We start from the raw sequence: 12,191 nt of genomic DNA, 5'->3' as shown, positions 1-12,191 counted from the left end.
AGAGTTTCTGTTGAACAACTGAAGTATGTTTGTATTTATCTTGACAAATCAGGAAACATTCTGTTGAATAAAGATCGGCCGTGTTCCCTTTAATAATATATCACTGTTGATCATTTAATCAACTTCTACATTTTATGCAGCTGTAATAATAATTACAAAAGCTTGGCTCAATCAGAAAGTAATGTTGAATAAAATTGAACATTGTAAGACAAAAAAATAATGTGTTAAGTATTATTTAAGTATTGACATATGTATGTATATGACAAAGACGAGAGAAACTCTTGATAAATCCTTAATTTGTGAGTAAATTCTCCTTTGAAAATGTCAATACTGTTGTTGTAATTTAAAGCAAAATTAAAATCTAATCTAAAGAGAAAAAAATTCTCAGCCTATCTAGATGGCAACACACACTAAAATTAAGAGAGTCAGTGTCAAAGAAGGATGCTCAATAAAAAAGATGTGACTAAATGAACTTTTACTAAAACCTTAGAAAGATGAAATGTCAGAATATTCAGTCACACAAAGGGCTCCTTCAAGACACTAAGAATGTGTCTCACAGATCCTCTCCACCGAACCACAGAGCTTCTAGGAAGCTTCTCAGCTCTTGCAGCAGAAGACCCAGATAGAAAAAAAGGATTATTTTTAAATGGATCAGTTGGTATCGACTTATATTATAATACTTTTTTATGGGAACTCTTTTCCTAAAGCATCCAACTTGAGCAGTTGTTTTCTGTCTGTTTCCATGAATTCTATGATGCTATCTTAGGTTAGGTTTCCTTATATGTGTCCACACTAAGAAAGACATCTGGGTGCACATTATTCAGTGTCTTCCTTAGATGAAATGTGTAAGGGAATGAAAGAAGCAGGATAGGGAAGGAGGAGTCACTGCAAAAGTGTAGTTTCATGAAAAGTGTAACCTTGTCCTGACACATGGGAAAGCTGTGTGGGAAGGAGAGGAGTGTCTGCAGCATCAACTGCATTGCAAAGTTGCCCTACTCTGAAGCAGGAACATGGGCTCTTGTATTCCTATGTAAGTCCATCGTTGGCTACTCCCCAGGAGGGTAGTGTAACATCCCAGGCGTCTCAAGGCATATTGAATGCACCATGGTCACAGCCAAGGGCAATTCTCTGGAGAAAGTCACAGGTAGAAGCTCTTTGCTGCAACAGATGGGGATGGGTGCTCTGGCCAGTAAAGAAGATCTGGGTGAGGCCCCAACAGTGCCTACTCCATTTAATGAGGATGTGCAAAGAGGGAAAATGCTGCTCTGATTCATTCTTAGAAGTTTTCTCCTCAGCTTCTCTCATCAATGTCCTCATGTGTTTTTTTTGTTTTTTGGTTTTTTTTTTTTTGCTTCAGGAATTCCATAACATACATTTAGATCTGACCTCTCTGAGAAGGTTTTCTCAGATTGCAGAAACAGATGTGCTTTTATATGGGAATACGTTGATGCATACCAAAAACTGATTTCTGGATGCAGCCTTTCCCACAGTCATTGCATTTTTTAAATATTTTATTTTATTTTATTTTATTATGTTATGTTAGTCACCATACAATACATCATTAGTTTTTGATGTAGTGATCTACGATTCATTGTTTTCATATAACACCCAGTGCTCCGTGCAGTACGTGCCCTCCTGAATACCCATCACTGGGCCAACCCATCCCCCCACCCCCTCCAAAACCCTCAGTCTGTTTCTCAGAGTCCATAGTCTCTCATGGTTCGTCTCCCCCTCTGATTTCCCCCCTTCATTTTTCCCTTCCTTCTCCTAATGTCCTCCATGCTATTCCTTATGTTCCACAAATAAGTGAAACCATATGATAATTGACTTTCTCTGCTTGACTTATTTCACTTAGCGTAATCTCCTCCAGTTCCATCCATGTTGATGTAAAAGTTGGGTATTCATCCTTTCTGATGGTTGAGTAATATTCACACAGGAGAAAAACCCTATGTATGTACTGAGTATGACAAGGCCTTCACCAAGAAGTCAAGTTTGAGTAAGTATCAGAGAACTCATCCTCAAGCTAAGCCTTGAAAATGCAACAACTGGCTACCCTTTGACCCAGCAATTGCAGTCATTGCATTTTTAAGGCTTAGCTTGAGGATGAGTACTCTGGTACTTACTCAAACTTGACTTCTTGGTGAAGGCCTTGTCACACTCAGTACATACATAGGGTTTTTCTCCTGTGTGAATTTGCTGATGCTGTTGGAGGTGGTATTTACTTATGAAAGATTTCCCACAGTCACCACATTCATAAGGTTTCACCCCAGGATGAATTCTCTGATATGTAATCAAAACTGACTTGTATGTGAAAGTCTTCCCACGTTCAGGACATGTATGGGATTTCTCTCCAGTGTGAATTTTCTGGTGTGCAAGGAGATTTGATTTTTTGGTGAAATACTTCCCACATCTCTTGCATATGTAGGGTCTCTCTTGTGTGTGACTTTGTTGATGCTCATGGAGCTGGGACTTGAAAGTGAAAGGATTTTCACAACCACCCCATTCATAGAGTTTTTCTCTAATATGACCTTTCTGATGTATAATTAAGTTTGACTTCTGGTTGAAGGCCTTTCCACATTCAGTACATCCATAGGGTTTCTCTCCAGTAAGAAAATTCAGATGCACATTGAGGTGAGACTTCTGGGTAATGGTTTTTCCACAGTCACTGCATTCATAAGGTTTTTCCACCAGTACAAATTCTCTGATGTGTAATCAAGACTTACTTGCAAGTGACGGCCTTTCCACATTCAGGACAAAGATAACCTCTCTCTCCAGTATGAGTCTTTGGTGTGCAAGGAGATTTGATCTTTTGGAGAAGAACTTCCCACATTTTGGGCATACATAGGGTTTTTCTCTTGTGTGAGTTCTCCTATGTTCATGAAATTGTGATTTGGAAGTGAAAGATTTCACACAGTCATTCAGAAGGTTTCTTTCCACTATGAATTCTTTGCTGTGCAACCAAGTGTGTCTTTGGGATAAAAGCCTGCCTACTGTCAGTGCATATATAGGGTTTCTCTCCTGTATGAATTCGCCAATGCAACCTGAATATTGACTGATGGGTGAAAGCTTCTCATATTGCACTCACAGGGTTTTTTCCAAGAATGAATAATCTGATGTGCAAAGAAGTGTGACTTCTGAGTGAAGACCCTCCCACATTCAGTGCATACATAGGCTATCTTCCCAATAAGAAATTTTGGAAGAGGAACATGTTCTTGCTTATGGCTGAGTACTTACCACATTGATTAGGTTCACAGAATTTCTCACCTGTATGAGAATTAGTACAGTTAGTATGGGAAAAACTGAGTAAAATTTATGAATTAAGTGTGGGCTCATTGAATTATTTTTCCAAGTAATTATATTCCTAGTATCTCTTCTTATTCAATGTGTTCTTATTGATGAAAGCAACATGACTCAAAAGTCTATTTTGTTTTTTATTTTTTAAAGATTTTATTTATTTATTTGTCAGAGAGAGAGAGAGAGACCACAAAGCAGGGGGAGCTGCAGGCGGAGAGGGAGAAGCAGACTCCCCGCTGAGCAGGGACCCCCCCCCCCGATGTGGGACTCGATCCCAGGACTCTGGGATCATGACCTGAGCCGAAGGCAGACGCTTCACCGACTGAGCCACCCAGGCATCCCTCAAAAGTCTATTTTAGTTGTCTTTATATTTCTCTATCTGGTCATCATCTTACTACAGTTTTTATTAATAATGGAAACAGTGAATAGTTCCTCTTGAATTCATCCCCTATCTCATTGTGAAATAAGCTTTTATGGAAATTTTCTCCTATAGAGTTTTAATGTTACACTTCCCTCCTAAAAAAGGAAAAAAGAACATGAAATTGAAACATAGAATAATTAACCAAATATAGATGAGCTACATGTAACTGATCCAGGTTGGACAGAGGGACATCAGATGATGATGATGATGATGATGATGATGATGATGATGATGATGATAGTCATAGGCAATATTCCTATGGTTCTTGCTATATGCTATGTACTTATATAGCACTTAGGACCTGCCAGGCACTGTTCTAAGTGATGTATATGTACATACGCACATACGTACATACCTTTAAACTCATTTAATCCTCACAGTAATCATCTATGTTAGATACTATTATACATGTTTTTAGAAGAAACTAAAGCTCAAAATGAGTAAATAATTTTCCCAAGATAACATGGGTAATACATAGGAGAGATTAGATTTAAACTAAGGCTCAGCTTTACCCTAAGTAATACATCAAGTTACCTGGAAAGGGAAATAACTAACATTTTAATGATTTGCGTAGAAGATGAAATATAGTAGGACTTTAATATTAATAGAATTGATAAATTATATCCAATTCTACCAAATTTTTAGATACTGAGCATGACTGGATCACAAAATCCAGTTTTGTTTTCCACTTTTAAAAAGTCAGGCCAGGGGCGCCTGGGTGGCTCAGTTGGTTAAAAAGTCAAGCTAAAATGCTGGAATCCAGAACTTTGTCTTGTCCCCCAAACTTCACTGTTGTTTTACTCCTATGTTGTACTTTTTATATCCCCAAGCTTCTTTTCCTTTATTTTATAGATCTTAAGCATACTGATTCATATGCATGGATTGGGAACTTTTTCCAACTTTTCACTACATTTAAAAACTTACTAGAGTGGACAATATTTAGTAACTACCAACCTTCAATGTAAAAAACTCATGCCTATGCTGAAAATAATTATGTTTAACACTTGGAGCCCACAGACTAAAAGCAGCACGTAAATGTAGTCATCAGTCTGAAAAAAAAATAGCTATGAATGTGAGTTTGCATTCTACTAGTAATGAACATTTCTTTAAAAAGTCCACTTTATGGGGCACCTGGGTGGCTCAGTCGTTTAAGCGTCTGCCTTCGCCTCAGGTCGTGATCCCGGGGTCCTGGGATCCAGCCCCGCCTTAGGCTCCCTGCTCAGCAGAGGACCTGCTTCTCCCTCTCCCTCTGCCCACCCCACCCCCACTCTTGTTCCTGCTCTCTCTCACTCCCCCATCTCAAATAAATGAATAAAATTTTTTTTAAAAAATCCAGTTTATTCCCAAATCCAATAATTATTCATACTCTTCTTCCATTAATCTTGCCTCTTCTGCTCCTTTGTGCCAATTCAAAATGTATGTATGACTCATAGATCATTTAAGAGTCCTATACTCTGAAAAGTAACTCACAACCTCACCACACCTCTAGAAAGACATTATTTTCTCTGAATTTTAAAAGCAGACATTATCTATGCTATCCACTTTGGGAGTTGTTCACTTTACTGGAATAATTAGTCAACAAAGGCTAAATTCTTTTTTTGTTTTCAAGCCAAGATTCCCCTTACCACTATAATCTGTTTCTTTGAATTCTTTTTGACACACTTAAAAAAATGCACTGAAACAAAACACTCTGGTTTGCCTATCTCCACAAAACCAATAATTTCAGTACTTGAACTGGGTTTTCCATTTTTCTGTTAGAAAATTTAAGAATAAAATATTGCTATTGCTTTTATTCTTAAGGATTTATTTTTTAAGATTTTATTTATTTCTTTGTTTGACAGAGAGAGAGAGCACAAATAGAGGGTGCAGCAGAGGGAGAGGGAGAAGCAGGCACCCTGCCGAGCAGGGAGCCCAGTTCAGGGCTCGATCCTGCATGACCTGAGCTGAAGGCAGACGCTCAACAAACTGAGCCACCCAGGCACCTTTATTCTTAAAGATTTAAAAAAAGATCTAGGGAAGAAATGATCATATACCCCTCGGTTTAAAAACATATTCTTTGTATATGAATATTTCCAGAAGGATACCTAAGAAATGATTAACACTGGTAGTCCCTGGGGAAGGGAACTGGGGACAAAGGTGGGAGTGAGATTTTTCACTGCGAGTTCTTTCACACTTTTGGAATTTCAAAACTTGTGAATGTATTACCTCTACAAAAATTTTAAATTAAAAAATAAAATAAAGGGGGAAAGTTTCTATCTGTTCTGAGTTTCTATGGGATGGGGATGAAGAAAAGAAAAGAATATTAGATGCTGGATTAATTAAGAATTAGTTTTATAGAACAGGTGAAACCTGCATCTAAATAGTCAGAGCCCTAAATAGTCCATAGCCTAGATGCAGAAAGGAATTTTACATGTAGGAAACATTAAGAAAACTGAAGTCAAGCAAAAGTTATGGAAGATATATAGATATAAAGTTAAACTGGAAATATGTGGCCTGCTATCACTGAGAGGAGAATTTAATTATGTGCTGCATAATAAGGAGTAACTGCAATTTTATTTCATAAAGCAAGTATAAGATAAATGTTATGGCTCAGGTAATGAAATGTGTAATATATAGTACCTAAAATGAATTTGTTAAAAACTGGAATTAGATAATTCCATAAAGAACAGAATAATCCAAACATGATAAAATATAAACTTGGTTTAAGGTGACATAGATGGGACTTGAAAAGAAAGGACATTTAAATAGCACTTTCAGAAAGAGAAAAAAGGGTAGGAATTTCAGAGTCCAGAATTTAGAAGGGGAGAAAATTTTCTGGTTTGGGCAATGATGATTCCAGCTACTATACTGAGAATGAGAGAATTGAATAGTTGTGAGAAATGTCCTTTTACATAGGTGGATATGGTACTACCATACAGTTGTAATGCAAGGAGAAAAGATATTACTATATGAGTCAATAGAATAGGGAACTAGACTCCTCAGAAAGATGGTGGAGTAGGAGGATCCCAGATACACCTAGATAATACCCTCATTACTGTAAATATCCCAGAAAATGCCCACAAAGACTGGCCGAACAGACTCTCCATGGCTAAATATAGAGACTGGCCACATCAAAGAGGGTAGGAAGGGTGGAGACATGGTTTGGAGACAAATGGACCTGCGGGACTGTCCCCGGAGGGAGGGACACCGTGGGTGCAGAGAGAGGGAGGAGTAGACCCCACACCAGGCACACCAGGCATGGGAGACCCACACTGGGAAGACAAATGCCCATGACATTTGGCTTTGAAAACCAGATGGGCCTGGTTTTGTGAATTTTTACAGTCAGTGGGACTTAACACCTAGAACTTTAAAAATCAGCAGCTAGGCTCTGGGAGAGCCACAGAGTAAAAGGAAACTGAGTACTCACACTTGAAGAGACAGCACAACAACCAGCCCCAGCACAAAAGCAGCGGCTTGAAAAATGCCTGGGTATATGGGAGGACAATTGACTTAATAATCTCAGAATCTGTTCTGGATGGGCAGGGATCTTTGGGAAACTTCTCCAAGAGCAAAGGAGCTGGTGGGCACCATTTTCTTCTCCCAACTCCCAGCCCAGATACACAGACACCTGCAGGAATCAGCCCAGTGTGGACACTCTCCACCTAGCTTGCTAACAGCAGGCCCTGCATGCACACATTTCTGGGGATCTACCCCTCCAACCCCCTTGCACTCAGCAGAAGTTCCCCCAAGTGGCTGCAGGTCCCCTCAGGTGGCAGACCAGTGGGGACTTGTTGACACTGTGTGCCCCACCCCCACATTCTCCTATGGACATGGCCTCCAACCTGCCCTTGGTAGGAGTCCATCCCAAGCTGTGCTGCAAGGCTGGCAGTGTGCAAACATCCCTGAGAGGGGCCAGCAGAACTCCAAAGTGACTCCTGCCCCAGGGAGAGAGGAAAATAATCACAAACACCAGTTGAGCGGCAACATCAGCAGTATTCTGGGGCAGACATCTGGTCTGACTGCAGGCCCTGTTAACCAATGAAAGCCTCTCAGAGGGCAACATAGAGAACGTGCTCTGCAGTTCGGTGCTACTGCAGCTTTGGGAAACCCCTGGTCTGATTCAACTCAAGCCCAAGACAGCCCCGGACTGGCCCACTAATAACACAGGGACCAAACCCTTCCCATAACAGACAAAGAGCCACTGCAGAGAACTGTACTGAAGGTAAATGCAGCTCAGCCACAAGAGCAGGGCACACACAACACACATAGGAAATACCCCTGAAGTGCCAGGTTCTGGTGAACAGGGGACATTGCACTGCAGGGCACTACAGGACCTCTTCTTCATTAGGCCACTATTTTCAAGAGCAGAGCTATAGCAGATTTTCCTAACATGTAGAGAAACAGACACTGAGAATTATACAACACGAGGAGACAGAGGAATATGTCCCAAATGAAAGAACAGAACAAAATCACAGCAAGAGAGCTAAACAAAACAGAGATAAGAAATATGCCTGATAGAGAATTTAAAGTAATGGGCATAAAGATACTCACTGGACTTGAGAAAAGAGTGGAGGGACTTGGCAAGACTTTCAACAAAGAGATGTAAAACATAAAAAAGAACCAATCAGGGACGCCTGGATGGCTCAGTTGGTTGAGCGACTGCCTTTGGCTCAGGTCATGATCCTGGAGTTCCGGGATCGAGTCCCGCATCGGGCTCCCTGCTTGGCGGGGAGTCTGCTTCTCCCTCTGACCCTCCCCGCTCTCATGCTCTCTCTCTATCTCATTCTCTCTCAAATAAAAAAAAAAAATCTTAAAAAAAAAAAAGAACCAATCAGAGATGAAGAACTTAATAACCAAAATTAAAAATACACTAGATGGAATAAATAGTAGACTAGAGGAAGCAGAAAACAGATCAGCAACCTGGAGGACAGAGTAATGGAAAGCAATCAAGCTGAACAGGAGAGAGAAAAAAGAATAACAAAAATGAAAATAGGTTAAGAGAACTCCGTGACATGCTAATAACAATGACTGGATCAACCAAGAAGTAAAAAAGGAAATTAAAAAAATATGGAGACAAATGAAAATGAAAACACAATGGCCCAAAATCTTTGGGATGCAGCAAAAGCTGTTCTCAGAGGGAAATTTATAGCGATACAGGGCTAACTCAAGAAGCAAGAAAAATCTCAAATAAACAGCCTAACCTTACACCTAAAGGAATTAGAAAAAGAAGAACAAAGAAAACCCAAAACCAGTAGAAGGAAGGAAATAATAAAGACTAGAGCAGAAATAAACAAAACAGAAACTAAAAAAGCAATAGAACAGGTCAATGAAACTAGGAGCTGATTCCTTGAAAAGATTAACAAAATTGATAAACTTTTAGCCAGACTCATAAAAAAGAGAGGGAAGACTCAAACAAAATCACAAGTGAAAGAGGAGAAATAACAATGAACACCAAAGAAATATAAAGGATTATAGGAAAATATTATGAAAAATTATATGCCAACTAATTGGACAACCTAGGAGAAATAGATAAATTCCTAGAAACCTATAACCTCCTAAAACTGAATCAGGAAGAAATAGAAAATTTGAACAGACCAATAACCAGCAATGAAATTGAATCAGTAATCAAAAAACTTCCCACAAACAGAAGTCTAGGTCCAGATGGTTTCACAGGTGAGTTCTACCAAACATATGAAAAAGAGCTAATACATATACTTCTCAAACTATTCCAAAAAATAGAAAAGGACAGAAAACTTCCAAATTCATTCTTTTAGGCCAGCATTACCCTGATACCAAAACCTGATAAAGACATTACAAAAAAGGAGAACTACAAGGCAATATTTCTGATAAACATACATGTAAAAATCCTCAACAAAGTACTAGCAAACTGAGTCCAACAATACATTAAAAAAATCATCCACCATGATCAAGTGGGATTTATTCCTGGTTTGCAAGGATGGTTCAATATTTGCAAATCAATCAACACGATACACCACATTAATAAAGGAATGGATAAGAACCATATGATCCGAGGTACCTGGATGGCTCAGTCAGTTAAGCCTTGGGCTCAGGTCATGATCCCAGCATCCTGGGATTGAGCCCCACATCAGGGTCTCTGCTCAGCAGAGAGCCTGCTTCTCCCTCCCCCACTGCCTGCCGCTCCCCCAGCTTGTACTCTCTCTCTCCTTCTCTCTCTGTCAAATAAATAAAATCTTTTAAAAAAGCACCATATGATCCTCTCAATAGATGCAGAAAAAGCATTTGACAAAGTACAAGCATCCATTTTGATAAAACCCTCAATAAAGTAGGGGTAGAGGGAACATACCTCCACATCATATAGGCCATATATGAAAGACCCACAGCTAATATCATCTTCAATGGGGGAAAATGAGAGCTTTTCTTCTACAGTCAGGAACATGACAGGGATGTCCACCCTCTCCACTGTTATTTAACATAGTAATGGAAATCCTAGCCTCAGCAATCAGACAACAAAAAGAAATAAATGGCATCCAAATCAGTAAGGAAGAAGTCAGACTTTCACCATTCGCAGATGACATGATACTCTGTGGAAAACACGAAAGACTCCACCAAAAAATTGCTAGAATTGATACACATATTTAGTAAGGTTGCAGTATACAAAGTCAATATACAGAAATATGTTGCATTTCTATACACCAATAATGAAGCAGCAAGAAGTGAAATCAAGGAATCGATCCCATTTGCAATTGCACCAAATAATCGTAAGATACCTAAGACTAAACTTAATCAAAGAGTAAAAAGATCTGTACTCTGAAAGCAATAAAACACTTATGAAAGAAATTGAATGAGACACAAAGAAATGGAAAGACATTCCATGCTCATGCATTGGAAGAAGAAACATTATTAAAATGTCTGTACTACCCAAAGCAATCTACACATTTAATGTGATCCCTATCAAAATACCAATAGCATTTTTCACAGAGCTAGAACAAACAATCCTAAAATTTGTATGGAACCAGAAAAGACACCGAATGGCCAAAGTAGTGTTGAAAAAGAAAACCAAAACTGGAGGCATCACAATTCCGGACATCCAGCTCTATTACAAAGCTGTCATCATCAAGACAGTATGGTACTGGCACAAAACCAGACACATAGACCAATGGAACAGAATAGAGAGCCCAGAAATTGATCCACAACCAAATGGTCAACTAATCTTCGACAAAGCAGGAAAGCATATCCAATGGAAAAAAGACAGTCTCTTCAAGAAATGGTGCTGGGAAAACTGGACAGCAACGTGCAAAAGAATGAAACTGGACCCTTTCCTTACACCATACAAAAAATAAATTCAAAACGAATGAAAGACCTAAATGTAAGACAGGAATCAATCAAAATCCTGGAGGAGAACACAGGCAGCAACCTCTTCTTGGTTAGTTCTTGTCCTTTCTTTTATTAATGTGATGTATCACGTTGATTGATTTGCAAATGTTGAACCATCAAGATAAAAAGCTTCTGCACAGCAAAGGAAACAGTCAACAAAAATAAAAGGCAACCTATGGAATGGGAGAAAATATTTGCAAATGACATATCAGATAAAGGGCTAGTATTCAAGATCTATGAAGAACTTATCAAACTCAAACCCAAAACACAAATAATCCAGTCAAGACATGGGCAGAAGACATGAACAGACATTTCTCCAAAGAAGACATACAAATGGCCAACAGACACATGAAAAAATGTTTAACATCACTTGGCATCGGGGAAATACAAATCAAAACAGAGACATGTATGGAACTGTTGAATTACTAACTTATACTATTAACTAAATGGAATTAAAATTAAAACTTTTATTTTATTTTTTTAAAGATTTTATTTATTTATTTGAGAAAGAGAGAGCATGAGAGAGACAGAGAGCACGAGCAGGGGGGGAGGGGCAGAGGGAGAGGGAGAAGCAGACTCCCCAGCCACCCAGGCACCCTAAAATTAAAACTTAAAAAAAAAATACATGAATCAAAACCTGATAGAATTTGCAAGAAGAATTAGGGAAGCCAACATGTATAATTGGAGATTTTAACAATATTCTCAATAATTGATAGAAAAATGGCTAGAGGGGCCCCTGGGTGGCTCAGTCGTTAAGTGTCTGCCTTCGGCTCAGGTCATGATCCCAGGATCCTGGGATCGAGCCCCGCATCGGGCTCCCTGCTCGGCGGGAAGCCTGCTTCTCCCTCTCCCACTCCCCCTGCTTGTGTTCCCTCTCTCGCTGTCTCTCTCTCTCTGTCAAATAAACAAATAAAATCTTAAAAAAAAAAAGAAAAATGGCTAGAAAATGAGTAAAGATACGACACCTGATCAATACTATTAAATAAGTTTACCTAATTAAGTGTGATAATGGTATTGTAAAACAGAGACATATACTGAAGGAAGTAAGAATGAAGTATCATTTCAGTGATTTGCTTTAAGAAAAAACCCAGCAGTAGTTAATAAAACAAGATTGGTCATATGCTCATAATTGTTGATAATT

General features: G+C 39.0%; 1 protein-coding gene across 1 annotated transcript in view; it reads right to left on the bottom strand.

Moving 5' to 3' along the window:
• Positions 1-2,078: 2,078 nt before the first annotated feature.
• The window catches only part of ZNF630 (zinc finger protein 630), a 265,177-nt gene continuing 255,064 nt past the window's right edge, over positions 2,079-12,191 (bottom strand). Inside the window, exon 5 of the mRNA XM_081809352.1 lies at positions 2,079-2,686. Coding sequence (XP_081665478.1) covers positions 2,086-2,686 — 601 coding nt within the window. The 3' untranslated portion in view covers positions 2,079-2,085. The remainder of the gene's footprint in view (positions 2,687-12,191) is intronic.

Source organism: Leptonychotes weddellii, chromosome X, assembly GCF_054177405.1.
Source record: "Leptonychotes weddellii isolate Sample4059 chromosome X, ASM5417740v2, whole genome shotgun sequence".
NCBI lineage: Eukaryota > Metazoa > Chordata > Mammalia > Carnivora > Phocidae > Leptonychotes > Leptonychotes weddellii.
Note: the sequence above shows the minus strand (reverse complement) of the source record. Positions and strands in the feature narration are given on the sequence as shown.